The 25,743-nt window shown below is 36.6% G+C and overlaps 2 protein-coding genes across 2 annotated transcripts in view; both read left to right on the top strand.

Moving 5' to 3' along the window:
• The window catches only part of ERO1B (endoplasmic reticulum oxidoreductase 1 beta), a 56,320-nt gene that overhangs the window by 13,923 nt on the left and 16,654 nt on the right, over window positions 1–25,743 (top strand). The window contains exons 3-9 of the mRNA XM_057734429.1: window positions 3,952–4,035; window positions 8,676–8,717; window positions 10,282–10,364; window positions 16,002–16,075; window positions 21,193–21,313; window positions 21,451–21,497; window positions 24,224–24,235. Of these exons, the coding sequence (XP_057590412.1) occupies window positions 3,952–4,035; window positions 8,676–8,717; window positions 10,282–10,364; window positions 16,002–16,075; window positions 21,193–21,313; window positions 21,451–21,497; window positions 24,224–24,235 (463 nt within the window). The remainder of the gene's footprint in view (window positions 1–3,951; window positions 4,036–8,675; window positions 8,718–10,281; window positions 10,365–16,001; window positions 16,076–21,192; window positions 21,314–21,450; window positions 21,498–24,223; window positions 24,236–25,743) is intronic.
• LOC130853146 (60S ribosomal protein L21-like) lies at window positions 24,484–24,985 on the top strand. The gene has a single exon (XM_057734428.1). It carries the CDS (start codon window positions 24,487–24,489, stop codon window positions 24,967–24,969), a length of 483 nt encoding a protein of 160 aa, XP_057590411.1. The 5' UTR covers window positions 24,484–24,486; the 3' UTR covers window positions 24,970–24,985.

Raw genomic sequence — 25,743 nt, 5'->3', positions numbered from 1 at the left:
TATCTACTGTCCTTGTAGTTCTGTCAACCTATGAATTTTTAAAAAAGGAAATTTAAGCACCATTAGTGCACTAGTGGTGGAAGAGGAAAGCTAAGAGAAGAGGTTAAGTTTAAACACATACATACTTATGATTCAGCAAGCAAGGAAGTTGAGGTAGAAGTAACAGTCTACCTCTGTCAACTGGTCAGTTGGCTGCTGTAGCTGGTATTTGTTTTCTCTCTTCTATTATCCATTACATTCCTTTATTTGCCAAATATTTATTGAATAATTTGTAGCAGAATGTATTCTACATGCTGTAGATACAATAGTGACTAAAACAAAGACTTGGACCTTATGAAACTTTTTGTTATGATTAGGGAGACAGACAATAAACAAGTAAACAAAATGTCATTTCCTATGATTAGAAGTTAAATGCTATGAAGAGAAAGAAAGCAAAGTAGGAAATAGAGATTAATGACGGGGTGGGGGAGGTAGCCCTGTTTTAAAGAAGTGGTCAGGAAAGGAAGGCGTTGCTGCTGTGCCATTTGAGCACAGGCCTACCTCATGCAGAAGAGTAAGTCTTGACAAGATCTGGAGAGAGAACATTCCAGGGGCGGGGGAGTAGAACTGCAGGTATAAAGGCAGAGAATGAAGACCGGTACAGCTGGAGGAAAGTGAACGAGAGGGAGAGTTGGAGAGGTAGGTAGGGGCCAGACTGGGAAAAAAAAAAAAAGAGGGCCTTATTAACCACATAAGGCTGTTGGATCCAAAGTGTGATAAGAAGCTATTGGAGGAATTTGTACAAAAGAGACTGTGAGGGTGTGAGGCAGGAAATAGAGGAACCATGTTCAAGGCTGTTGCAGCGGTCCAGGTGAAAGATGATATGGATTCGGAATAGACTAGTAGAGTTGGAAGAGGTGAAAAATGATCAGATTAGTATCACATGTGAAAGGTAACAGCAAGCTTTTCTGATGGATTGATTGTAAGGTGTGAGGATAAAAGTGAAATCAAAGATGATGCTTAAGTTTTGAGCATATTACAAATATATATTATATAACCAAGTGGATTGTATTCTGAGAATGCAAAGATGAGGCTTTTAGGTCTTCAACGTGATATAATACACATTCCGGATTTTTTAAAAAGTTGTTAAAGTAAGAATGTTGGGTGCTTCCTTAACGTGGTGGTTTCAACCCTAACATCGGCATTGCCAGCACCGTACTTATGGGGAAACGCTAGAGGAGTTCTCCCTTAGGTCAGGAACCATGATGCAGGGGTACCTACAATCTCCTTTTCTGCTAGACCATATTGGCCAGTATAGTCAAACAAGAAAAAACAACTAGAGGCATAAAAATTTTAAAAGATAAATAAAACTGTCTCCATTTGTAAATAACAAAAGTAGATCTAGGAAACTCTAAATAATAAAATAAGCACAAATAATAAAAAAAATGCATTAAGATAGCTTATACATTTAATATTGAAAAATCAATATCTTGATAAATACAAACAATAAGTTAAATATATATAAAGGAGAGGAAATCCTGTTTACATTAGCAAAAGAAAGATAAAATATATAGGAATAAATGTATCAAGAAATATGTAAAACCTAAAGGAAGAAAGCTTCAAAATACTCCTGAAAGACAAAAATAGCCTTAAACAAATGGACAGATGTCTTTCATACCATAAAGATGTTAATTCTCCCCCAAATTAATATATAAATTTAATGTGATCCCAATAAAAATACCAATAGTTTTTTTCTGGAGCCGGACAAGTTGTTACAGGTGAAGTTCCCTGGGAAGCCAACTCTGACACAGTGATTAATTAGGGGCAACTCTTGGAACCAACAATCGCAGGGAAGGAAAAGGAAGAGAGGACATCAGGATTGTGCCAAGGGAGAAGTAAAGCTGTGATGCAGCATCAGGGAAACCTCAGGTGACCCTTTGAGGGGTGAGTTCTTAAGATGGGATAACCCCCCAGTGCTGTCCCCACTTCAGGGGGATGTCTAGGCCTTTATATCCCTACACCAATAATTGGATGAAGGGCATCGTAGGAAGGGGTGACGCGACCTCGGGCAGAGTGGCCCTCTTTAGCTGAAGTTGGCTGCATGCAGTGTTTCCAGGGCTGGCGTAAGAGCCTTTCTCTCCTGAAGGGTGACCTGAGCAGTGTGTCACAGTGTCTACCACGCCCACTCCTTGCCCTGTGTATTGGTTATCTATTGCTGTGTGATAAGCCTAAAATTTAGCAACTGAAAACAGCAAACTGAGAAGGTGGCATTTGAGGAAGACCTGAAGGGAATGAGCAAGCAAGCCATGTGGATGTCTGAGAAAGAACATTCTAGGCAGAGGGCACAGCAGGAGCCAAGACTCCGAGACCATGGTGCACCTCATGTATTTGAGGAACAGCAGGAGGAAGCCAGTGGGCAAGTGGCAGGAAACTAGGCAACCAGCCTGTGGAAGGCCTTCTCAGCCATTGAATTGGACTTGGGTTTTGACCTGACCTGATTTTCAGAGCTGTCGTATGTGGGGTGAGAAAGAGAAGAGTCAAGGATGATGCCATGATTTTGGCCTGAAGAGCTAGAATGATGGAGTTGCTGTTTACTTGAGAGGGCAAGAATTCCTAAAGAGCAGAGCACAGTTTGGGATGTGATAATAAGTTTGAGGTGCCTGTGCATGTCCTGTAAAGATGTCAGGGAGGAGGTGGATTTACAAGCCAGGAGCTCAGGGCAACCTGCAGTTCCCAAGCTTGCCAGGTGATTTTAAGCTTCTTTGCCTTTAGACATCCTGATCCCTCTGCCTAGAAATCTTTCTCTAGGAAACTTCTAGTCATAGCTGTTTTACATGTTACCACGGAGGCCTTCCTGAGACCCCGTAGGACTGTGGGAGGTCAGACAGGTGGGTAGGAGGCCAGGTGATGGAGGGCCTGTGGATTTACTCTAAAAGTGATGGGAAGCCACAGGGCAGTTTTGAGCAGAGGTTGGTATGTTCTGAATTGTGTTTCAAAGAGATGATTATGGCTACTGTGTAGAGAATAGATGGTAGTAGGGGCACGGAGACTTGCAGTAGTTGGGGGAAGGGTAGGTGGTGACAGAAGATGTAGTGAGAAGTGAATAATGAATTGTTTGCAGGAGATAAAAAAAAAAAAAGGGAGGAAGCAAGAATAAAACTTTGATTTTTGGCTTGGGCAATCCATGTGGAAGTCCTGTTGAATTACTGTCTTAACGTTAGGTTTAGAATATGAAAATCCAGAGTTTGTACCATGGTAAAATGTCTTGCACCATCTTGTCTGACTTTCCCCCCATTCCCTGTCACCCTCCACCTTCCCCACTAAAAGTCAGTTAAACTAAGTCAGCTTTTCAGTTCCCAGAACTGTCCCCAGCCCCATCACTTTTCCACACGCACACACTCCTGCCAACTAAAACACCACCTCCTCAGAGACCTCCATCCACTAGCCCCGCCCCGTTATTTTCCATCACAGAACTCTGGATTTTCCTTTGTAGCATTTGCCACAATTTGTAATTAAATAAGCATGCAAATGTATGATTCCTGTTCCCTCCAGGAGACTGTAAGTTGCAGGGGGAAAGCGCTTTTCTGACTTTTTCCCCTGAAGCCTGCGCAGTGCCTCATAGGTAGCAGGTGTAGCAGGTGCTCAGGGCGCATCTGTTAAGTGAGTGGGCGTCTGGGAGAACCCAGGCAGTGAGGTGGCGGTAAGGGGCTGGGAGACCTTAGAGTATCCTGAAATGCTCTCCAGGCTCTTCAGATGAGCAGTGTGCTTGGACTTTATTCCTTTTTGAAATGTCAGAGGACTGATAGCAGTCATTTATTTTAAATAATTAGTGTTATATCTGGGATGTGCATAGATGCCTCAGGGTAGGGTGCTTTTCCTTCACCACCGGGTCCCTGGAGCCCAGCACAGTGATCTTAGCCCTGCAGGACTGTGACACACACTGACTAATGCTCATTTACTCTTTCTCTCAAGGTCAACCTGAAGCGACCATGTCCTTTCTGGGCAGAAGATGGCCATTGTTCCATTAAAGACTGTCATGTGGAGCCTTGTCCAGAGGTAAAATAAATTTTTTAAAAATTGAGAAAAGAAATGCTTTCTCTTGAACTTTTAGGTAAGCATGAACTCTACACTTTAGGCTAATGTCAAAGCATTTGGACTTGCCATCAGATACATGAGCTCTCAGCTCTCTTCTTTTTAATCAGATTACGGAAGATTTATTCTGTACTTGCCACCAAAATGGGTTTGAAGACACTCTTGTATCCAGCGGTGTTGGTGATGGGATGTGCAAGTATAGTTTGATTCTAAAATGGAGGCCTGTTCTAGGACTGGATCTATGGTTGACTCTTATTTCATGCTTTATTGAATCTGCATCTTGTTTCTTGGGCAAAGGAAATGCTACCGGATTTTAAATTTCAAATTTAGAGTGGGAATTAGAGTGCAAAAAATTGGGAAATTCAGGGTTTGGAATTAGATCTTCACTTGGTCTTGCTACATTAGAGGGGGAAAAAAGTCTGTAGTAAGGGAATGCCACATTTTAGAATTGTTTTTTGACATGTAGCATAATTTATTATATTCCTCTTCAGTAGTAATTAGTTATGTTTTCTTTCTTTTTTTTGCTTTTCTTACCTAATCAGTCTAGTTTTTTGCCTTAAAAACAGAAAAGAAACATCTGAACCAATATCTTTCCCAAAGGGAAAATTTTAAAAAAATTATTTACGTTTTCCTTTAAGAATAAAATGTTTTTTAACTTTTTAGTTTGAAATAATTTCAGACCTACAGAAAAGTTTCAAGAATAATGCTACACTTCCCATATACTTTTATAAAAATTCCTTAAACGTTAATGTTTATCATTTGCTTTATTCCCTCTATATGTACATACTAATATTATTATTTTCTGAACCATTCAGGTATGTTACCAACATGATGATCTTTTACCCCTGAATACTTCAGTGTGTATTTCCTTAAGACAAGATTATTAACCACAGCATAATTTAAAAAATCAGGAAATTGACATTTATGCAATACTAATGTCTACTTTATAGACCTTGATCATACATTGCCAACTGACTTAATAATGTGCTTTTACAGCAACAGCAAGAACAACAAATTTTCTGATCCAGAATCATACCTGCGTTTGGATGTCATATCCCTCTAGTCTTCTTTTAACCTGGAATAGTCCCTCAGTATTTCTTTGTCTTTTGTTGTCTTGACTTTAATGAACTCCCTCCTGCCCTTCCTTCCTTTTTTCCTCCCTCCCTTCCTTAAAATACACCAGTTATTTTGTATAACACCCCTTATTTTGGGCTTTTCTGGTCTTTCCTAATTATTAGATTAAGGTCGTGTGCTTTGGTTAGGTATACCATAGAAGTGATGTTGTGTCCTCAGTGTCATACCAGGAGGCACATGGTGTCATTTGATCATGAGATTAAGGTGGTATTTGCCATATTTCTTCCTGGTAAAGTAGGGAAATTTTTTGACACTGTGAAAATATCCCATTTTTTTATCGTCATAGTTTTAGCATCCATTGATGATTCTTGCCTGAATTATTTATGTGATGGTTGTCAAAAAGGGATTTTCTGATTCCATTTCATCTGCATTTATTAGTTGGCATTCTGTTGCAAGTGAGAACTTTATTATGTTTTTGTCAATATGAACTCAAATTATTATTTTAATATTGTTAACTGTGATTTTTTTTATAACAGCTTTGTTGAGACATGATTCACATACCATAAAATTGACTCGTTCTAAAGTGCACAATTCAGTGAGTTTTAGTACGTGGGTGAGTCAAAAATTATCCGCCCAGTGGTTATATTAAGACTTCTGTAAGCTTGACAGCCAGAGTGTGGATAGTTTTTGACTCGCCCTCGTATATCACAGAACTGTGTGACAATCACCACTGTCTGGTTGTAATTCATTTTCATCACCCCAGAAAGAAACCCCTGCCTGTTAGCAGTCACTCCCTGTTTTCTACTCCTTCCTCCTGCGGGAAACCACTAATCCACTCTCTGTTGTTATGAATTTGCCTATCACGGACACTTCATGTAAATAAAATCATACAGTATATATGGCCATTTGTGACTGGCTTCTTTTGCTTGGCATGATGTTTTGAAGGTCCGTCCATGTTGTGGTGCATCAGTACTTCATTCTGTTGCTGAGTAACATTCTACTGTACGGACATACCTCATCTTGTTTATTCAGTAGTTGATGGACATTTGGGTGGTTTCCGCTTTTTGGGTACTATGAATAATGAATAAATAAGCAGGCACAGATATTTGTGTGGACATATATTTTCAATTCTCTTAAGTATACTTTGGAGTGAAATTGCTAGGTCATATAGTAACTTTAACTCTTGAGGAACTGCCAACTCTTACCATTGTGGCTGTACAACTGTACGTTGTCTCTAGCAATGTATGATGGTTCCAGTTTCTCTACATGCTTGTCAACACTTATTACTCTTTTGTCTTTTATTTTAGCTATTCTCAGATAGCATCTCATTTTGGTTTTGATTTGCATTTCCCTGAATCAAGCGTCTTTTCAGGTGCTTATTGGCCATTTGTATGTATTTGTAAGAAAAATATTCAAATCCTCTGCCCATTTTTAAATTGTTTCCTTTTTATTGCTGAGTTGTGAGAGTTACTTGGTTTTGCACAGTACGTATTTCTAAGTTTTTATGTTAAAATAATCAGTTATTGTCTACAGTGGATCTTCCTCTGTAGTCTTAAATTTCTAATAAAAATAAATGAAGGTATTCATTTGCGTGTAAATCCCCAACATAAGAAATCTAACATATGTATTTAAAAATTTCTTTCTGTTCCCTTCCCAGTGCCATTCTCTTTCCTTTCTTTCCAGAGATGAAAACTACCCCTTTATATTGGTTCTTTCAACTAATATGAGGATATTTGTATTTCTTTCTCTGGGGAAAAAGTCATGATACAGAGTTACAATTTACATTCTATAATTTAACCTCTAATCATGAGGCTCACTTAATTTTGTAATTTGCAGGTTGCTTCATATTGTTAGTGGCAACAACCAGGTTTATTTCATGTTTGATTTCAGTTATTAACTTCACATTTATCATTACTTTTTTTTAAAAATTGTATTTATTCATTTGGCTGCGTCAGGTCTTCGTTGCGGCATGCGGGATCTTTTGTTGTGGTGGGCGGGCTCCAGAGTACACAGGCTCAGTAGTTGCAGCATGTGGGCTCTCTAGTTGTGGTGCACGGGCTCTAGAGTCCCCTATCATTACTTCTAATAATTCTTTTTCGTGATTTTTATGTCATTCATGATGATCATCTGTGGTGCCTATCCCAGGATTTCCTAATAGCCTATATTAAGATTTGCTTAAGTCAAGTTACTGCATTTAGCATCAAACCTTTTAAAAAGCTGCTAATACTTTGATTTTAGCATATTATACTCATTAGAGGACAACAGTAATGAGAGGGTGTTTTGATAAGTATTCTATATTTTAATTTCTGGGTCTGATAACTGTAACTGCTACTTTTGACTTGAGTTTTATAGTTTCCTCTCTTCTGCCCTCCCTTAGTGGTGCTAGAAAACACTGAAATAATAAAATATTGGCAGCAAGTAACGTTTTAACTATATGATCTTTTTGTTAATTTGGGGGAAATTTTTGTTATTTACATTCTTCAGCCTGATAGAAAAATATTTATTCTGAATATTTGACTAAATTTTATCTATGAAACATGAAAAAGTTTTAATAGGTAATTTACTATTATTTTGATAGCCCATAGATTCAGATGTTGGAAATCAGTCCCCTGGGTTGATCAGAGGATCAGCCTGGGATTGCCTGCTTTCAGATATGATTTTTATTTAAGATTGTATTTGATAAACCAGTCGTAATAACTCATAGATTTATTTAAGCCTGAAACTTATTATTGGTTTTACAGAAAGGAAAGATAGACTTACATGCAGTTCTCACATCAGTAAACCCTAGGTTAATCATATGAGCCAAAGAACTTACTCTTTTTTTTGAAGTGTGGTTGATTTACAATGTTGTTAATTACTTCTGTACAGCAAAGTGACTCAGTTATATACATGTGTATACTTTTCCATATTCTTTCCCACTTTGCTTTTTCACAAGATATTGAATATAGTTCCCTATGCTATACAGTAGGGGCTTGTTGTTTATCCATCCTATATATAGTAGTTTGTATCTGCTAATCCCAAACTCTGAGTCCTTCCCTTCCCCCGCCCCCTTGGCAACCACAGGTCTGTCAAAGAACTTTTGCTTTCTAGTATTAATTCAAAATTATTTAAACTTTAAATGTCAACCTAGAGCAGAAATTTAAATTGAGCATAATATATTTCAAGTAATTTTGAATTTTTAAAAAGTTGTTTTTGTGGAAAGAAAGTTTATGGAAAAAGTGATTTCACTAGGTTTTTTTTTTTTTAACCTAAAATTATATAAACTATTAATTATTGCATTGAGAGTTATTAGAGCTGATTTTGACACTTTTTGTTGCAGTTTTCTATACTATGATTTACAAGTCTGTAAATTGGGATAATTCTTTACCTTTCACCTCAAGAGGCAGTATGAAAACAGCGTTTAAATGAATGTACATTTTTCTCCTTCTGGACTAAAATAGCTTTTGAATTAGAACAATGGCATTAATTTGTGAAGAAAGCTCAAAAAATATGAAGGTAATTTTCTAAATTTTTGTTGTTCTTATTTTAAGAGTAAAATTCCAGTTGGAATTAAAGCTGGAAGTTCTAATAAGGTAAGTCACTTTTCTTCCTTAAATATTTCTGCTTTCCATGGTGAAACTTGCCCCTTACTGCTTGATGTGGTTGCAGAAGAGAACCATGATATGGTTAGTTAGGAATGGACACATTTTTTCTTGGGAATCCCAAATTCCTAATTTTGTAGCAAGCAGTGAGGTGTAGTGTATTCTTAAAATTAAATTATATAGCTTCTTTTGAAATACTTTAGTTCTGTTTTTAGAACTTCTACAAGAACTGTAAAGTATAACTACAGTGTCAGTTTACTTAATTAACATATGGTTTTATCAGGTATGTGTTTTTACTCTTTTGCAACTGTTTTCAACTATTTCAGTCATATTCAGGATTGTATTGTATAGAGTAAACAATTATCAAGATACTTTGAGCATAGTACTTTTCACTGGCATTAAAAGATTACCCTTTTCCTTTTGGGGTATGTCATAATCTACTTTGGCATTCATATGTTTTTAAATAACAGTATATTTCTAGTTTTTCACTATCATACATGTATAATAAACATTGTCATAGCCTCTCTCTCTGCTTCCCTACGCATCCTCTCTCCATTTTCTTCTCGTGCTCTCTACCCTTTGCAGTCTTTTGTTTGTACTCACTCTTTTATTAATTTTTGTTTCAGATCTAAAATAGGATAAAGACAATTGAAATCCCTTCTGAACTCCTTCCCAATCCCATTATATTTCCTCTCTCCCTAGAGCTGGCGACTTTGCTGAAGTTGATGTGTACCCTTCTGTGATACTTTTTATTTTCATACTGTATTACACATGTATCTACAAGTAATAGATCTTTTATATGAAATTTTGAAAATTTTACAGTATTTTGTATTTCTTCAAGTTAAAAACATTTTTTACCTTATATTTTTACTCAGTATTGCTTTTGAAATTGTCTCTGTTGATATATGCAGATTTTGTTCATTTTAATAGCTGCAAAGTATTCAGTTGTATAGATATTTGTATTATTGTGTGAATAGCCGTTCCCCTGTTGATGGACATCTCAACTGTTTTCAGGTTTTTGCTATTACAAACAATGACGCACTGGCATCTTTGTCTTTCGTCGAATTGTGCACATATGTAAGAGTTTCTCTAGGTCTATATTTAGAAGTAAGATTGCTGGGCCAAAGGGTATGCCTATCTCAACATTACGAGAGAGTACCAAACAACTTTCTAGGGTGGTATTGGTTTTTGTTTTTAACTGTTGCTCTGGGTATGGATTCAGCGGTGGGACTGCTGGCTCAAGGATTTATTCATATTTACAGCTCTACATAAATACTGTTGCATTACTTTCTCAAGAGGGTCTTCTCTGTTCACATCACACCAACATACCAATGCAAATTGCTACATTTTTAATGTCTTTGCTTATTTATTAGGTGGAAATTTGTGACATATTTTCATTTGCATTTCTTCCATGTGTTAGGGATTTTGGTAATAGGATGTATCTATATTTAATATATATCATCATTGACAAATTGACTCTTCTGCCAATGGAACCTGAAATAAAGAGAAAGGTAATAATTATTACTAAACTTACATATTATGAACTTCCTTTCAGTACTCGAAAGTGGCAAACAATACCAAAGAATTAGAGGACTGTGAGCAAGCTAGTAAACTGGGAGCAGTAAACAGCACGTTAAGGTGAGCTTTATCTTAGTGGTAGTACGAACATATTCTCTTGTTTATTTATATTAGAAATCTTCAGGTTTTCTTGTGATTTTGATTAAAGTTTCAACTAATTTTTAAAAGGAAAAAGTTATTCTTTATCCTAAATTTTGTGATAACTTCGCTTCCTCTTAGCTGATTCGTTCTTAAATTTCTAAGTCATCAATAATGATGATTAAAAAAAAATTTAGGTGATTTCTCATTTAGCAGGGTTAATGGTCCATTCTTCCTGATTATTATGGGAAAAGGAACTTGAATCTTTGTCTTTTTAAAATAGTAATTCAGTCTATGTGTTACATTTTGAATGATAAAGGTTTCTATTAAAACAACTGTTTCATAGATTTTTTTCTGTTGACTTTACTTGCTCTAAGTACAGACCTGCTTTTGAAGGCCAACATAAATAATTTGTAAGTGGTCTTAGAATATGCAGTGTAAAATGACTGAGCAGATATGTAGTTGTGAGTGGGGAAGGGATTATTACAGAAATTCTTTTTAATTTCCCTGTTAAGATGTGTAATTATGTACTGTAATTGTTAAAGACAATAAAATTAGTAGTTTTATGTATCTTACTTATTGATGAAAACTTCTAATATAGAAAAGTAGAAAGGATAATATAAACACCCATATATCCTCTGCTCCAAATGGATAAATGTTAACATTTTCTACCATATTTATGAGAAAAGAGAAATGCTAAAAGATGAATTTGAAATCCCCTGTTTATTCCCTAAACCTCTTTACCTCTTTTCTTAGAGGTAACTGAATTTGGTATGTATCCAGTCCATGTTTTTGTTTTTAATTTATTTACATATAAACTATACATGTATATGCATATATATGTATATATATAGTTTGTGGATATGATTTTATTTTTCCTTTATGTAAATGATATAATGTGATAACATTCTGCAACTTTCTTTTTACACTACACATTTTGCTTTCTAGATATATCCATGTTAGAATGAGACAAATCTGTTTGTTTTTTTTTTTTTTGCTGGTAAATTGTTTTCATCATATAAATATGCCATATTTTACTTATCTGTTCCCCTACTGATGGACATTTAGATTGTTTCAAGTTTTTTACTTCTACACATTATGTCACCTTGAGCATCCTGGGTAATGTTTTTTGTACACACTAGAAATAAAATTGTTGAATCCTAAGCTTGCCCTCTTGCAGCTGTTCTTCACATTACCTGATGGCTTTCTAAAATACTTGTGCAGCCATGTACTGCTTTCAGCACTGAGAACTTGTTTTGTTTTCCACATACTTGCCAAAAATTGATAATGTTTGATTAAGTGTGAAATAGTATCTCATTTTTGCTTAATTTAGATTTTGTTGATTACTAGTTTGGGCATGTTTCCCTCTGTTTATTGGGCATTCAGGTTTCTTATTCATTCAACAAATGAATGCCTGCAATATGTGAGGTGCTATTCTAGAATTATAGCAGGGTACATAGGAAACAAATTCCTGCCCTCATGTGGCTTAATCCTAGTCAGAGATATGCAAGAAACAAGTAAAGTTAGTGCCGAGTAAAAAAATGATGATGAGTGCCTGGGGGAAAAATAATGCAGGGAGGGGGCTTCCCTGGTGGTGCAGTGGTTAAGAATCTGCCTGCCAATGCAGGGGACACGGGTTCCATCCCTGGGCTGGGAAGATCCCACATGCTGTGGAGCAACTAAGCCTACTACTCAGCCTGTGCTCTAGAGCCCACGAGCTACAATTGCTGAGCCCGTGTGCTGCAACTGCTGAAGCCCATGCACCTAGAGCCCGTGCTCTGCAACAAGAGAAGCCACCACAATAAGGAGCCTGCACACTGCAACGAAGAGTAGCCCCTGCTTGCCACTACTAGACAAAGCCTGTGCGCAGCAACAAAGACCCAACCCAGCCAGTAGATAAATAAATAAGAAAAAGAATGCAGGGAAGAGTGAGAGAGAAGGCTAGGAGCGAAGGTGGTTGCACTGTTTTAAATTGTTGGTCCAGGAAGGCCAGAACGATAATAGGCAAAGTGCTCATGAAGGCCTGAGTGACAGTATGCCTGGGTGGGTGAGGGGTGGGGGAGAGTATCCCCAGTGCCTGTTATGGTTGGTAAAAGGCCCTGAGGCCAGAGCATGCCTAGACTGCTTAAGGAAGCACAAGGCCAGTGTGGCTGGAGTATAATGAACAAGGGCAACGTAACAGAAGACAAGATCAGAAGACACTACAGGTGGGAGTGGGCACGGGTAGGGTGGGGTGGAGACCTTGCAGAGTCTCGAAGACACTTTATTATTAATATTACTTTTAAACTGAGTGGAATGAAAAGTCGTTAGAGGATTTTGAGAGAGTGTGTTGGGGAGCCAGGTGTTATGTTGTGGAAGCCTGGTTATGTGGTTATTGTAGTAACCTGATAAGACATGGTGGTGATTTAGTTTAGACTGACTGGGATGATAGCAGTAGAAATGATGAGAGGTGGTAGTCAGATTCCAGATAGATTTTGGAGGTAGAAGTGAGTATTTGCTGCAGGATTGGATGTAGGGTATGAAAACAGGAGCTATAAATGATTACAAGATTTGAAACTGTCGATTTAAAAAAAAAATGCACGTGAGAGTTAAGAGTTAAGTTTTATTTGGGGCAAAATGAGGACTGCAGCCTGGGAGACAACATCCCAGATAGCTCTGAGAAACTGTTCTGAAGAGGTGTGGGGAAGGGTCAGTATTAGGTAATCTTGGTAAAGGAGGAGTACGTGCAATCAAACACATATTTTTGTAGAGAGTCTGCTAGTCGGGAGCAGACATCACCATGAAGGGATTTAGTGCTTTTCTACATATGGGGAGATGCAAGGATTGGCTCACAAAATCAGCCCCTGAAAACATCTAACTATCTGAAGACCTGTTCCACCCATTTTTCCAAAGCACAGAGTGCCTCATTCCTGATCTCCACCCTGAATTCCCTTCAGGGGATGTGGAAGGTCAGCAGCTGCAGCAGCACGTGTGATTTAATCCTTGTAGAGGTAGATGGCAAGTGCCCATGGCAAGTGCCCATTTATAGTTGACAGAACTAAAAACATGGAGCTGCCATTTACTGAACTGGGGACACCCACAGGAGGAGCAAGTTTGATGGGAAGTTTTAGTTCGACCTTGAACTTGCTAAGTTTGAGCTGCCTGTGGAATGTCCAGCAGGCAGTTGGATATACAATTCTCATTTTCAGGGGAGTGGTCTGGGCTGGAGGTAAAATGTGAGAGTCATTCAATGAATGTGTGGATGTGTGGTATTTAAAAACCATAAACCTGAGTGAGATTACCAAGGAGAGAATATAACTAGAGAAGTGATCCAGGGACTGGGCCTTAAGTCATAAGATTTTGAGGTAAATAGCCTGTTCGTATTCTTTGCTATTTTTTCCTCCATTGGGGAAGGGGTGCCTTTTTAAATGAATCTGTAGGCATTCTTCATATAATCTGACGATAATTCTTTGTTGGCTCTATGGGTTGTTAGGGCTTGTCTGTTAATTTTGCTTATGGATTTTTGTTGTTGAACTGAAGTTATTAATTTTTTAAACTTTTAAGTTTAACACATATAATAAAGTATACAAATATTAAGTTTTACAAAGTGAACCAACTCTATTAGCCACCATCCAGAACAATATACTTGCTACCCAGAAGATCACATTATGTACTTTCCTAGCCATTACCACCTTCTGAAGTTAACCATGATTTTGAGTTATATTAGCAAAGATTAGTTTTGTCTGTTTATGTAAATGGAATAATACAGTATGTATCCTTTTGTATCTGGCTTATTTGTTGCAACATGATGTTGAATAACATTCTGCTGGGTGTCTTGGCCATTTCACAGAATATTTAGGTGGATATTTGGTGGTGGATATGGTATGCGTTTCTGTGGAGAGTATACCTAGGAGTGGAATTAAGAACCGCTAAATGGTTTTCCAAAATGACTGTACCAAAACACATTGCTGCTAGAGTAGTGTACAGGAGTTCCACATTCCACAGCTTCTCCAACAGTCATAGTGTAATTTTTAAACAGCTTTATGGAAGTATAATTGACATAAAATACACTGAACCTATTCAAAATGTACCATGTGATGTTTTGACTTGTGTATACTCACAAAAATCAGCACAATCAAGATGGTTACATCTACACTCTCCAAAGTTTTCTCATGCCAGTGTAATCCCTCCATCCCATCCCTTCCTGCTCGTTTCCCGCTTCAAAGATAACTACTTTAACTCACAACACTGTCTTGATAGAAAGCTGTAGATTAAGCCCAAGAAATTCTTTTATAGGTACTGTGGCATCCATCTTTAAACTGGCTTTTAGAAAAGCTGGACTAGATGATCTCTGAGTTTCCTTGTAACTTATTTATAAACCGAACTGGGCCAGCTCTATTAGCATCAGATTAACATTCCATATCTTTTCTCCTACCATGGCTTTAGGCAAGGGTTAGATGAAACAATCATAAAACTTCATCAAATAAGGTTGCTAAAAGTTCCTCTAAGTCAGTCATATCACTAATAAGAAAATAGGCATTGATATCAAAAATGCTTTTTTCTTTACTGTTTTCAGCAGAAAACTTACCTGATTAAAGATAACTATAGTTATTTTAGTTGTAATTAGAACTTAGGCATTCTTGTTTTATGGCATCATATTTCAACTGAGTCCCTTATGATGTAAAACATCTATGATATAAAATTTTCCATTAACTTTTAAGTTAATTATTCCCATAGGGAAAAAAATCCCATGGCAAATGAATTGGAAATTTTTCTTGGTAAAGTTGTTGTAGTGCGGCCAGCCTTGTATACTTCTTGTAGTGGTTATGCTGTGCAGCACCTTCTCAAGTACAAAATAAATTATTGGCTGTGACGGTGCATTTAGGAATACCTGATTTACACTTGGTATGTTATCTTTTTGCCTCTTTTTTGTTTGTTTGTTTTATGTAGTGAATAAAGATGGTATATGTGCTGCCATCATGTATTTAAGATAGAGAAGGTCTGAATGTAGGTTAACGTGAATATAGATTAAAGTTTATTTGAATGAGTGTAGTTGTTCCTTTATCAGTGCTCCAGGTCAGAAATCTCGATGGTAGATTTTGTTAAATGTGAGGTCATGTGTAAAATGAATGATATACTGTGATGAGAGTAGAACTGATATTACTAGGGAATACCACGTTGGATGGAAGATCTTAGAAATGCATTTTTTGTATTTTGGGTTGTATAAGTAGAGAAGCAATTTAAATTAAAAGAAGTATGAAAGTAAATTTAATTCCTACTTTAGGAAAAATAGTACATAGTTAACTACAGTTTCTAAGTCAACTGAAAAGACCAGCTTGAATTTTGTGTTTAACTGCATTTTATATATATTTGTAAATTAGTTTTCTGGTCAAAGTAGTTATTGAACTAGGGCTAAAATAGTTATAGTTAAGAAATGTAAATCACTCATGGAAATTAATATGTCTTTCCTATAACTTGTTTTAATCATTCCTTCATGTGACCACTAACTGAATTTGTAACACCAACTAATTAATAAAGAAGTGATCTCATATTATCTTATTTTTAATACACTAGAATACAGTGTTAAAGTTTTCAGCTCCAAATTTAATCCTTGTTCTTTTTTATTCCTCCTTCCCCTAGTAATCAAAGCAAAGAAGCTTTCATTGACTGGGCAAGATATGATGATTCACAGGATCACTTTTGTGAACTTGATGGTAATAAAAGAAGCTATTTTGATTACATTATTTTAACTTTAACCCTTTTAAGACACTTAAGTCACTGAAATTAGTCAGAATTATAGCTTTAATATACAGGATGTTGTATGTGGATCTTGTTATTCATAATGATATTTATTGAGAACTGGTGTTCCAGGCCCTGTGCTAAGTGCCTTAAGTACATTATTTCTTAGCTTTACAACTACCCTAATAGGTGTGTGTTGTTTTATATCTGAGGAAATCCAGTCTCAAAAAGACGAAGTAACTTGCCCACGATCACACAGTAAGCAAGAGGCTGAGACAGGATTCAGTCCCAGATTGGCTGAATCCCAAACCTGTCTTCTTTGCATCATGACACCCCATCTCCTATGGACCTCTAATTCAAGCCACTTAGTTATAGGTCCATATATATAATTTCCATATTATAGAAATGTTCAAACTCAAATTAGTTGGAGGTCTCAACAAACTAACATAAAGATACCTTCTGATATCGTGGAGGACTCTAATTTGACTTCCCCATAGCCATCTTTCCAGGAGTGCCCTGGAATGGAATAAATGGTAGTTCAATTGTCATAACCAGTTCTTTTAACAGAAGGTAATTGACGTGACTCAGAATTTCTTATCTGTAGGAGAATACTCTCAGTAATTGTGTTGAGTAGGCTTAAATCATTCATTTGGCCTCTCTTCACCTTTTACCTTGGTATTGTTATTTTGTGGTGGTGGAAAAGAACTTGAGGTTCAAGCATGCATAACTGAAAAGAGGCAGCAGGAGTTCTTCTGAATTTTTAAAGCATCTGGAGTGGTTTGCTTTCTAAAGATTTTTTAAAGATTCATATGTAGAATTGTTATTAATCCGGTCTGCAATGGAATAAGTGACAGGGAGCTTCTACAATAGTATGGTAAGTTGAGAAATTTACTGGAAGAGGGAGTGTTATTACCATGGTTTATATGGTTTCAGCTAGGATATTGTTAAGAAATCTGAGCAAAGTTTTTTTTTTTGATATAATAATGGGCAATTAATAAAATACCCCTATTATGATATTTAGAATTGGCAGAGGTCTTATCAAAGCAAGCGATCATCCCTGGGTGCGCACTCACCTGCTGGCTGCTCTTTCGTTTGCTTTTTGGTTGTCAGTCTAATTATATTTGAGTGTTTAACACTCACAGTCACTTCTTTCCAACTTCTCATTTTACTTAGTTTTTGATTAAAATAAAATATTTTGGTAGTGCTTATTTAATAGGTTTTCAGATTAAAAAATCATTTCTCTGAATATGTATTTCTCTTCAGGTATTTAGTAAAAAATATTACTCAACTATAGAGATTACTTGCTATGATTAAATTGATGTGCTCGATTACCTGCTATAAATATAAAGTGTTAATTAATTTTTTAACAGTAGCTTCTTAAACTGTACAAGTGGAAAAGGTGTCCTTTGAAAATTTACGTAAAATCCTTTAAAATTTTTAGGATTACATAATTAAAATAACTAGTTGTTTTTATATTATTTTGTATTTTATGTAGTTCTTAAACATGTGAAACCATGCTACTAGTTGGATTACCACAATTCTTCTGGGTAGTAATGTTCATGTGTGTCCCAAAGGTTTTTACCTACAATTTAAAAAAATACTATCAGAGTAGCTTTGGAGTCATTGTTTAGTTATTTCAGTAATCTAAACTCATTAGATTAAAACAAAAAATCTGAAGAGTATTCACCTGTTTATTGAAATATAGCCAAACACCCCTGCTCTCTGCTGTTTTGTTTTTGGTTTCGTTGTTATTTGAAAGGAAGGTGATCCTTATAGATCAAATAGCAGGTTTTAAAATAATTTAGCGGTTTAAGGTAAGCTGCTCTCCCTAGCCCTCTATTTTTTTGTTATTGTTTTTATGCATGGCTTGCTGCTTCCTTCGCTTCAGGTTTCTGCTCAAATGTCATCTCATCAGAGAAGCCTGCTGTCATAAAATAGTAGCCGCTTTCATTCTCTGTCTCTCTCCACTGCTGCCTGCTCCTAGAGCACTAAGAACCATGTGAGAGACATTATTTAGTTTATCTGTTTGTTGTCTGTCTTCAGCTGGATTGTGAGTTCCTGAGGGCAAGGACCATGTCTTTTTCTTCACAACCATATCCCTGGTGCCTGGAACACTGTCTAGCTATGGTTCATGCCCAGTAAATATTTGCTGAAGGAAGTAGTTCATAAATAACCTGAACAGTGTGATAAATTTTTTCTTTTATTTGCCCCCTTAAAACAGGTTCATTGATACGTTAAAAATATTGCTTAAAACAGTAATTTTAAAACCTGGCTGTGTATCAAAATTACTTGGGTGTTTTGTGAACTATAGATTCTCCTCGACTGAGGAAATTATGTTTTAATAGTGAGTTGGTAGCAGTTTGGGGTAGTGTTGGAGATAGAGGATTGTAGGCTCAATCCTGAGTCTGTAACCTAATATTTTTTGTTTGTGTCCCTAAGCAAAAAGCCTGCACACTAAGTTGGCCCATGCAACCATTACATAGTAAGAGATATATGGGTTAGAAGGTGGGAAAGGTGCCTGACACCCTAGAGAATGCAGTGTGGCCTTGTAACACTAACACTAAATTAGGACAGTGAAAAGAAAATTCAATTGGGGAAAAAAGGTATACTTGAGGAGGAGGAAGAAACACCAGTTCAAGTTGATGAATTCCCGGAATTAGGTATTTTGATTCAATAGACATTCTTTGAATCCTTAGGTAATGGTTAGCATGGTCAAAAAGAAAGAATAGCTTTGGAGCAGGTTCATAGAGGGGGGAAGAAGAGAGAACTTTTTGAGGGGAGCACTTAGTAGGGATCCAAGAGGATTACCTGAATGTATGATATGGCTGCACAAATGGGAAGAAGTTATTGTTTAGGAACAGTTTAATTAAGATCATGTCACAGGAGGCCCTGGGAGTAAGGATGGGTGTGTTTCTAGGGAACCTCAGCCTGTGTGTGCTTTCTCCCGCATACCTTCCTCACTGTGGGTGTCATGAAATTCTTGTGCGTATAGGTCAGGGGCTGACAAACTTTTTCTTCTGTAAATGGGCAAATAGTAAATATTTTAGGCTTTGTGAGCCATATGGTCTCTCTTGCACTCCTCAACTCTGCCGTAATAATATGAAAGTAGCACATAAGCAACTTTCTTCACAAAAATACACAGCAGACCAGACTTGGCCTGTGGACCATAGTTTACTAACACCTTCTGTAGGTTAACAGAACTCCTTTTTCATGATTCGAAAAAGTATTAAATTTTTTAAAACAAGTTTTGATTTGGGAATTAAGGGAATACACACTAAGAATATTAAGAACGTAAGTTTTAAGTAATTTAATGATATAATTGAGTTTACTCATATGACTTTCCACTCCCTTAGAGTATATTTTAAATCCATATGTTTTAATATCTGAATCCAGGGTATTTTTTTCTTTGTTGATTGTTTAGTTTAATTGGGTGAAGAGGTGGATATTGATTCAGTCTGCACGTTCATAGATGACTGTACGTAGGTGTAGGTTATGTGTAGGCATGGCTGTCAGTGAGTATATATTTATGATATTAATATTTCTAAAGCTTATATACATAACTAAGTCAATTTTGCAAGTGAACTTGATCGAGAACAGCTCAAAGATATTTAAAATATATAACAGAAATTAGCGAATTGTAAAACTTAAAATTTTTACTATAAAATCCATACTTTTATTAACTAAATGATTTGAATTTTTATTTTTCAATTAAGATTTTTTAAATTAAATTATTGTTTTCAGTCTTGATCAGTAAATTTCCTTAGACAGTTTCTGTTCATCCACCTGTAAATTAACTGTTTTCTGTGTCTTAACTTATACAGTGGAATATCTATGTAATGTTAGTGCTGCAAATAGAGCCAGTATTCTTCAAAATCATGTTTCCATTATCTATAAGTTAGATACCATTCATTTAGTAATGGTAAATTGTAATTATCTTTGTACTCTTCCTACGTCACAAAAGTATCAGGTGGTTTTTGGAAGGCATGGACCAGGATGCACTTTTTTTTTCCCTTAGGATTGTGGATCATCTCAATCTGCAATCATTGAATGGCCAACGAATATTTTTGACCGATAGGTAATGAAAACAAGAGGGACCATATTTTAATAACCATGTTTGGTCCCTGTTTCAAGTCAAGTGTCTATATACCATTGATTTAATATCATGACACCAAAAATTAGGAAGCATATACATAAAAGAATATATCCATGTTGATATACATAACGTTTCAACTTATAGGTGGTGTTAGCATAGATTTGTGAAGCATAGTCATTATAATTTTTCTGTAGATAGGAAAGGATGTGCTTCCATTTTCTACCCAGAATCTGACCATTAAGACCATTTTTCTTCATCTTTTGTATCCCCCAGAGACTGCTATCAAAATGTTGTCCAGAGAGTGGAGGCTAGCAAATGCTAATTTGAATTTCAATACAGAAAATGGTTATTTAATTTTAAATGCATTAATAAGTTCTTGAAGTTGTACCTGCTAACCAATATGTTAACCAGTTAATATGTTAACCAGTATATTAACATTGGTAAAAATAAATTTGTAACTTTTTTTTTTACTGGAACATTGTGTAACTCTGTGAATGATCAAATTTGAATCACAAAGTTATTGTACCATTTGCTTCCTAAGTCCAAGTAGAGAGTAGCAGGAAAATCTCTCTCTTTTTTAGATACAGTACATGCTAACAAAATAAATGTTTCAAGCATGTGTTTAGCTAGGTATATACATAGAGGGGCAATCACATAAAATATTAAAGCAGGTTGTGATTCTCTTAGGTCTTATCAGTCCTGGTGGTTAAAGGTTAAGAAATGATTAATGCCTCTAATAAGGTAAAGGCTGTTACATTACTTGAGAGCATTGAGAGTCTAGAAGAAAGGGAGCAGTTATTTTTCCTCTCTCAAGTTCAAGTTATTATAAGTCCTGGGTCAAGCACAGTCATAAGTGTGCTAACTGCTCTAGCATTTAAGTTGGAGAGGACTTGAAAGCGTAGCATTTCTCTAAATTTGGGTAGTCCTGTTTGCTTTGTAACAGTAAATTTTAGATAAATGACGAAATGTGGATGGTTTTATGAGTTGTTTCTTGTTCAGATGAGAGATCTCCAGCTGCCCAGTATGTAGACCTGTTGCTGAACCCCGAGCGTTACACCGGCTATAAAGGGTCCTCTGCGTGGCGAGTGTGGAACAGCATCTATGAAGAAAACTGTTTCAAGTAACTGGAGGGGGTAGGGGAAGGAGGAGGATTGACTAGAGGGAGGGTGGAAGAAGGGGAATATTTGTTTCTCTTGGAAAAAATTACATCAAAATGTCAAACCATTTTACATTTGAGTTTTGTATTTTCTTTTTCAGGCCTCGATCTGTTTATCGTCCTTTAAATCCTCTGGCACCCAGCCGAGGTGGGTTTTTCATACATTTTCATGCTTTTAGAAATTGTTTACAAATATCTTTGTTAATTATATGTTGAGAAATTTTTTAACTATCTTATATTTTTGCTGAATTTGAATGATCAAACGTGTAAGATTAGTTCATAGTTAAGTCTCAAGATTTCGATATGTTTTATATAATTACTCTCATTTATTGACTGCCTGACATGTGCCAGGCCCTAAACTAGGAGCTTTATGTAAAACAAATTAGGGAGGGAATACGGGGATATATGTATAAAAACAGATGATTGAACTTGGTGTACCCCCCCAAAAATAATAAATTAATAAATTTAATTTAAAAAAACAAAAAAAACCAAATTAGAATATGTGAGTAATCCATATATGTCAGAGGTTCCTGGGAAACTCTTAAAAATCTGAATGTCCAGACCCTGTCCCCTACCAGTTGTCACAGTCTTTGGAATTAGGACCCAGGCGTTGGTATTTTTTAAGCTCTATAGATGATTCCAGTATGCAGCCACTTTGAGAACCAGTGGCTTATAGTGTGCTTCTCAGACTTCAGTGCACATACAGATCGCCTAGGAGCCTCGTTAAATAGAGGCTCTGATTCTGTACGTCTTGGGTGAGACCCCCAGGTGATGCTCAAGTGCTGATCTGTGCACCACACTCTGAGTCAGAAGGATGCAGAGAAGTATCAGAAAGTTAGGTTGCCGCTTGTCACGTCAGGCTGTAGAGCACATGAAATGTGGTTAGTGCGAAACTGAATTTTACATTTTATGAAATTTTAGTTCATTTAAATTTAAAAACTGAAGCAGTGTAAAATATTTTTGCCATTAAACAGAACCTGATTGTTTTGGTAGAACTACTTTAACTCTTGCAACACAAAACGAATTGTTTATGTACCGCAGTACATGTATACCTTTTACTTTTTAAAATGTGGATATTAGAAAACCTTATAAATTTATTAGAAACAAATTTTAATCACTTGAGTGGCTGGTGTTATATTTCTATGGGACAGCATTGTCGTATGCAATTGGAGGTTATTCAATATAAAATTATTAGGCATATCCTCAGTCTGTTCTCAGTGAGGACCCAAACCCTGAGAGCAGCCCTGTGATTGACGTGCCATTCTAATGCTTTTTTTTTTTTTTTTTTTTTAACAGTAACTTATTTATTTGGTTGTTCTGGGTCTCAGTTGGGGCTCAAGGGCTCCTTAGTTGTGGCTTGTGGCTCCTTAGTTGTGGCATGCATGTGGGAATATATTTCCCTGACCAGGGATCAAACCCGGGTCCCCTGCCTTGGGAGCGCAGAGTCTTATCCACTGTGCCACCAGGGAAATCCCTCTGATGCTTTCTTTAGACCAGGATTGATTTAGGAACTTGAATTTCCTGGTCTAGATTCATCTCTTTAGGCATTTCTCAGAACCAGAGAGACTTAGGAAGGTTGAATGAATGGACTGCTTTCGGAGGTGCATTCTGTGTCACAGTGTGGCAAATAGTTTCTTCAAATTCATTCTGAAACTGCCTGGACAAGGTAATAGGAGTGTGAAGAAGGTGTGCAAGGCTTGTTATCCTTAGTCTCTTTCACTGCTTTTACCTCATAACTTTTCTATTTTCAACTTAAATGTCTTCATTGTACCAGATTTTATAAAAATTGAAACAATACAAAAGTTATACAAAGTAAAAATGAAACACTCCCCCCACCCCTACCTGCCTCCACACACTTTTTCTTTTCCGTAGTACACAGTTTGGAAGGTATCCTTCCAGACCTTTTCTATGATCACTTACTGTTAAAGCAGAAAATATAATTGTTCATTTAATAAAAGCATCAAGTCCTAAGAAATACTTCACTTCCGTATTATGATAAACTAGAGACATGAGACTGCAGGAAAGATGAGGAGAGGAAGGAAAACGCATAGAGAAAAGGATAGAGGGAGGAAAGAGGAGCAGAGAAGAAAAAACAAGTGTAGAAGAGGGAGACAAAAGACTAGGTGAAGGGAGAGAATAGGTTCTTGTTGACAGGTGGGTACCCCAGTAAGTAATGGAATAGCTCTTGCTAATGTTGTTTATGTCCTTTCTCCACCAAAACTGCCAGTTGTTGATTAACAGCTGTTTAATATTCTTAACTATGTTTCTTCCACACTATTCCTAAGCCATAACAGCTGGGCTTCCACAACTAGCTTTCCAACAGCTTTTTTCCAAAAATGAAATCTTATAGCAGAACTCCACATGTAAACCTAATCAAGGCAAGGCTGCTGTGGAGCCCGAAAGCCCAGCCTTCTGGCCTCTTCCTCACGTCTAGGCAGCCCCGTAGCCCCTGCAGGGATGCTTTCACTAACTACAGTTTGGAAAGTGCTTTTATTAAGGTGAATATGTGCTGAGGAGCAATGATTTAAAAACGAAAAGTACTCCAGTATGGAAACTCATGTTCAGAGAGAATCTGTACGTAATGATTAAAAGTGACTTTATATATTTGTTAATTATTGAAACTAGTGGTTTTTACGATTATTTTTAGATGCTCTCTGATACTACTTATTGCATAAAACGTGTGAAAATCTTGTACTCTTTGGCCTATATTCTTATTAAGAAGTCTTATTTGCAAAATAACTACACACTGACCAAGGTTCATGATATAATTATTAGTTACACAGTAAGTTTTAATCCCATATTCAAATAAATAGGATTGGAATATGAACTGTGTAAGACATATTCTAAAATCCTGTCTATTATTTTCTCTTTCAGGGGAAGATGATGGTGAGTTAAAAGTCTCATTTTATCTTTGCTTCAAGTGTAGAAGTATCTTTAATGATCAAAATTTGATTTTTTCCAGTTTTTAATTCAAAAGAAAGTATCCCTTTTTTCCCCCCAGAAAATAGCTACCAATCAATGGTGACCAAAAAATAAGAGTGTTTTTTATAATTTAAAGTTACCCTATGTTAAAAACAGTATAAAGACCATTCTACTGCCTTTCAGCTGGAACCGCCATCTTCCAGTAATTTGCCAAAATGACCAGCATAAAAGGGAAGAGGAGGGGCACCCGCTACATGTTCTCTAGGCCTTTTAGAAAACATGGAGTTGTTCCTTTGGCCACATACGTGCGAATCTACAAGAAAGGTGATATTGTAGATATCAAGGGAATGGGCACTGTACAAAAAGGAATGCCCCACAAATGTTACCACGGCAAAACCGGAAGAGTCTACAGTGTTACCCAGCATGCTGTTGGCATCATTGTAAACAAACAAGTTAAGGGCAAGATTCTTGCCAAGAGAATTAATGTGCGTATCGAGCATATTAAGCACTCTAAGAGCCAAGATAGCTTCCTGAAACGGGTGAAGGAAAATGATCAGAAAAAGAAGGAAGCCAAAGAGAAGGGTATTTGGGTTCAGCTGAAGCGCCAGCCTGCTCCACCCAGAGAAGCACACTTCGTGAGAACTAATAGAAAGGAGCCTGAGCTGCTGGAGCCCATTCCCTACGAGTTCATGGCATGATGGGTGTAAAGAAAATAAAAGGCCTGGACTCTGCAGATGTTTCTCTTCATTGAGTAGAAGTGTGTGTCCCCTCCCCAAAGAAGTATTTAAATCACATTTTAATTGTGTCCAAATTCAGTGGATGATGTCTTTTCAAATTTAGTGATTTTTCTTTCTGAAACATGTGAGGTGGTTTGTCGTGCAGTGTATGCCATTGGTTAATAAACTGCCAGGTGTTATTTATGGAAAAAAAAAAAAAGATCATTTTACTTACACGTTTTGTATAGAAACAAGATCACATTCCAAGTTTCCTATTTTCTGGTTATATGATCTACTTGAATATGTTCTAAAGACATGGAGAGAAGTTAAAATAGTTTTACCAGATAATTTTTATGACTTTGAAATTTATAACACATAATCTGATGAATGGTAATTTGTTAACAGTTGGTCACTCCAGGTTACTAAATGAGTATTGGTCATAATGTGCCTCCAAATAGCCAAAATAATTATTTCAGATGAATGTTTACTTATCTGTGTCAAGGGCACTGTGATGGGCATTGTACAGGGTGGAAAGATGTATAAAACATGCCTTTCCTCTAGGAGCTAAAAACACATACCGTAGAAATAATAAGCACTGTACGTAAGTGATGATGACGTATTACATACGTAGTACAAACAGTAGGTGGTGTAGCTCTTCAGAGGTGGAACAGATTCTGCCTTGTGGGGAAAATTTACTGGAGGAGGTGGCATTTGAGATGGACTTGAATAATGGACCGATTTAAGCAGGTGGAATTG

This window comes from Hippopotamus amphibius, chromosome 5 (assembly GCF_030028045.1).
Source record: "Hippopotamus amphibius kiboko isolate mHipAmp2 chromosome 5, mHipAmp2.hap2, whole genome shotgun sequence".
Lineage (NCBI taxonomy): Eukaryota > Metazoa > Chordata > Mammalia > Artiodactyla > Hippopotamidae > Hippopotamus > Hippopotamus amphibius.
The sequence above is the reverse complement of the archived record's forward strand: the minus strand, read 5'-3'. Positions and strand labels throughout refer to the sequence as shown.